The sequence below is a fragment of the Montipora capricornis genome, chromosome 6 (assembly GCF_036669925.1).
Source record: "Montipora capricornis isolate CH-2021 chromosome 6, ASM3666992v2, whole genome shotgun sequence".
Classification (NCBI taxonomy): Eukaryota; Metazoa; Cnidaria; class Anthozoa; order Scleractinia; family Acroporidae; genus Montipora; species Montipora capricornis.
In genome coordinates, this window is record NC_090888.1 from 33,339,954 (window position 1) to 33,343,791 (window position 3,838).

Sequence of the window (3,838 nt, forward strand, 5' to 3'; positions counted from 1 at the left end):
TTGGTATTGTTCCATTGACAGGGCCAGGGTTTCGTTTGAAGACAGATCTCCGATTAACAATGGGTGGAATGTTGATCTTGAGTTGGAATAGTACAAGCACAGGCACATGTGTCTTCTGATCCTGAAACGTGTGTGGTACGTAACGGGTTAAGGTTTCAACGCCCATGTAAACAATACACAATGACCACCATCATTAGTCTTATTGTTCAAAGACCACCCACCATGACTTGGACTTTCTAAAGGCAGCGTCCAAAAACAGGCTAAAATCCGATTTTCACCGGGAATAACACAGTTATCCACAACTAAACTGTTCCAGGTTGAGTTCCAACACATAAGCAAACTCGTGGTACAGTTAAAGCCACCATTTGAGTGATCTGGAAGGGGCAAAGAAAACCACGTCTGCTCATTTCGTTTGTTAATCACTAATCACAAAAATTTGACCCTTATGACTTCTTCTCTGTAACTGAAGTTAAATACCGTGCCAATTACCTTGTTGGCAGCATTTTGACTGCATCTTTCCTAGCACTTGTTCAAATTGTTACCTTTGATGAAAAATTTGGGTTGTCACCGTTGATATTGTCAAGAATCTTCATCATCACAGGGCCATAAGCTTCCCGGGAGGGGGGAGGGGGGTTACTGCCATATATGAGCTATATAGGTATGTGCCGCTGTGAAGGGTATGGTTTTCAAGCAGTTTACTCTGTGATAGGGTACATAAATCATAGCATTTGTGTCTAGAATACTCAATAGTGTATAAATTTTCACGGAATTGACCAGTTGGTTGAAGATTTTATCTAGACTAAGGAAACCAGAAAAAGACTGAACAAACTGAACAAGTATAAAGAAATCCTCATGTGAGAGAGAAACAGTTGTGGTATAGGTTTTGTTTTGGCTAGAATGTGCTACTGACCTCAGCAGTTTCTGAAAAACAGCTACTCTAGGATAGGGAGGATTTGGGGTGTTTACTGTGGTGCAGGGTAGCAAAATTCAGCTGAACCAGCTCTGGTATAGGCTAAGGGTTCCAGGGTCACCCCCTGGCCAGAAGCTAAGTAACTCTTCACTCAAGTGTGTTAAGGCTTGACAAAGTTCATAAATTGGCATATTTTTGTTTTACGAGGAAACATTTATCCAATCGACATTAACTTGAAATCTGCATGCTTAGTTTTCTACTCGCTCTTTCATCTGATGGCTAAAAACAATTTAAATTTTTATCGGAAGCAAGGATGGAAAAGTCATCTTATATCAAGCTACCTTGCTCTAGTACTCCTATCGATGCTTTATCACTCTGCCCTTTAATGATATGCCTATCTTAATGGAAACAGAAAATTAAAATTAAAGGAAAAAAACAGTTCAAATCACATAATAAGTGTCCATAGGGGTCACAATGAAAATGAACGATGTCACATTAATAGGTATAATTATACGTTAATGGTAGTTTTAAGCAGTTGAAGCAAAACATTGTCCGGGTTTTTTACGGTAAACGTTCCCCCAATCTTAAAAACAAGCGTTATGACGTCTTCAGTCAAGAAATGTGATGTGACACAGACAACTACGAGTGAAATGCATACTTAAAAATGAAAAGCTTAGGATACAAAAAGTGGAAGTACTTTTAAATATTTAAGCCTCGATTTTCTAGGGGAATTGTAAAATGATCTGAGAAATGGTCATACCAACATTTCGTTCATGTTGCCTATAGAGTCCTAAAGCCCTTACGTCACGTTTCCATGGGAGCAAAATATTCAGTTCTAAACAAACGCACGCCCGTTTTCAAAATGGCGTCGCTCACGATCGCATCTTTGCTATCTTTCTTTGCTGAAGAGAAAAAATCGATTGAGCGAGGGGAAAATCATTATAAGTCCGCCCATATTGAATCGGTAACTTACAACCAAGGTGTTTTGCGAGGAGAGGTCCACGCAAGTATGAAGAAAAAAGTCACGGTAAGTGAAAGTCGAATTTGATTGATCGATCGTGAATAGCAGAGGAAATCTTTGCTGTTATTCCACTTGTCGGATGGTTGTTTTCCTTTATATTTTACATTTTTAGATTGAGGGCATAGCAATTTCTCAAGTACAACGAGCTGTTTTGCTTAAATAGTAGAGCCAGTTTGACAAGCTAATTTCTTGTTATCTTAAACTAATCTAAGTTTCACAATACATCGCCTGAACTACAATACTTTTAATTTTCATTTATAGATATACCTGGATGAGCAATTTGGTATAAAATCGACGGACTGTGAATGCCCACGGGGGAAATTTAAATGTAGTCATGCAGCTGCTCTCTTTATACATGGCATTCATTATATAGGGCGCACAGATATTGAATGCCAGTGGAGGAAAAGGAAAACAAACAGCTCCCTGTCCTTGTTGGCAGTGGAAGAAATGTTTCCAATGCCAAAGAAGTATGTGGCAATTTCTAGATCTCCCACCACAGTAGACCGCTCTGCCCTCTATACTCGCTTGAAGGAATATGGGAGGTTCACTGGTTTATGCTGGCTTATGTGTCCAGAACCTGCGCCCCCAGCCCAATTATCTATACCCACCATTGAAGAAATCATCTATTCAGAGGACTTCCTCCAAGCCATAGGTGCTCAGCAACAGCTGGATGTCTTAGTGCGCAAAGCTAAAATCACTGAAGTGGATGTCCTTCAAGTCAGCCAAAAGACTGTGGGTCAACGAGACAACCCAGCCTGGCACATTGCAAGACGAGGACGGCTCACTGCAAGCAATTTCGGTTCTGTTCTTAATGCTAAAAGGGTCACCCCTTCACTTCTTAAACGACTCATGGGGGAATATGACTTATCAAAGGTAAAAGCAGTGCAGTGGGGGGTAAACAATGAGGCTGAAGCTGTAAAAGCTTTTACCAATCTAACCGGAAAGACTGTCCAGGAAACTGGAATTTGGCTTGATTTGTCTGGTATTCTTGGTGCCTCCCCAGATGGGATCGTGGATGAGGAATCTGTTCTGGAGGCCAAATGCCCTTATACGGAAAGAAACATGACTATTGAAGAGGCAGTCAACACCTCACCCAATTTCTGCCTAAAGAAATGTGAAAATGGCCAATATGCTTTAAAGCAAGACCACGTTTATTGGCATCAGGTGCAAGGGGAAATATATTTTAGTCGGAGGAAGTTTTGCTACTTTGTTGTCTGGACAAGTAAAGATGCAGTTGTCTTGAAAATAGCAAAGGATGAGGCCTGGAGTGAAAACATCACAAAACTCACCCAGTTTTATTTTGAAAACCTCTTCCCAAAGATTGTTGAGGGACAATTACAGTTATTTTCTGATAATTGACGCATTACATTACTATCAAGTGAACAGAGGAAATCAAATATTTCAAGGCCAGCTAATCATGGGAACTGATTTTTTGTTCCAAACAAATGAAAAAAAGACATTTGAAAATTTCTGAGTATTTTTTCTCTATTTTGCAGTTCCAGAAAATATCTATGCCCACCATTAGGGTGGTCTTGGAAATTTCAAGGTGAATGGGGTCTCAACAGCCAATTTTTTACATAAAGCATGAAGCTAAGCTAAAAATTCTAGGCGGGGGAGATTCAAACCAAAGAACCATCTTTGGAGGAGGTATGAATATTTTTTGGAACCACACAATGTGACATAAAACAAAAATGTTTTCTAAGTAAGATGATTTAATATTATAAATGTTTAATGCTTAATCAAATTCATATCCTTCACATCCCTCTTTGATCAGTGGGAACTGCAAATTGACAAGTGATGCACACAGCTGAAAAATAATGTCTGCATGACAGCGTAAATATGAAGGAATAAAGCTTAATATCTTAAAATCTTTAAGCCGAGCATTTGCCCTCTCAACATGAATTCTA

At 39.4% G+C, this 3,838-nt stretch overlaps 2 protein-coding genes across 2 annotated transcripts in view; one reads left to right on the top strand and one right to left on the bottom strand.

Annotated features, from left to right (window-relative positions):
• The first annotated feature begins 1,772 nt into the window (after nt 1-1,772).
• LOC138053777 (uncharacterized) lies at nt 1,773-3,290 on the top strand. Its single transcript, XM_068900333.1, has 2 exons — nt 1,773-1,937; nt 2,193-3,290. The coding sequence occupies exons 1-2, from the start codon at nt 1,773-1,775 to the stop codon at nt 3,288-3,290; spliced, it is 1,263 nt and encodes a 420-aa protein (XP_068756434.1).
• Nucleotides 3,291-3,666: 376 nt separating this feature from the next.
• The window catches only part of LOC138050455 (uncharacterized), a 1,776-nt gene continuing 1,604 nt past the window's right edge, over nt 3,667-3,838 (bottom strand). The window contains exon 2 of the mRNA XM_068896791.1: nt 3,667-3,838. This exon is cut by the window's right edge and continues 1,068 nt beyond it. Within this exon, the coding sequence (XP_068752892.1) occupies nt 3,667-3,838 (172 nt within the window).

Coding starts and splice junctions, on each gene's coding strand:
- LOC138053777 (XM_068900333.1), top strand. CDS start 1,773: ATGGCGTCGCTCACGATCGCATCTTTGCTATCTTTCTTTGCTGAAGAG. Junction 1,938..2,192: donor GTATGAAGAAAAAAGTCACG/GTAAGTGAAAGT, acceptor TTTCATTTATAG/ATATACCTGGATGAGCAATT.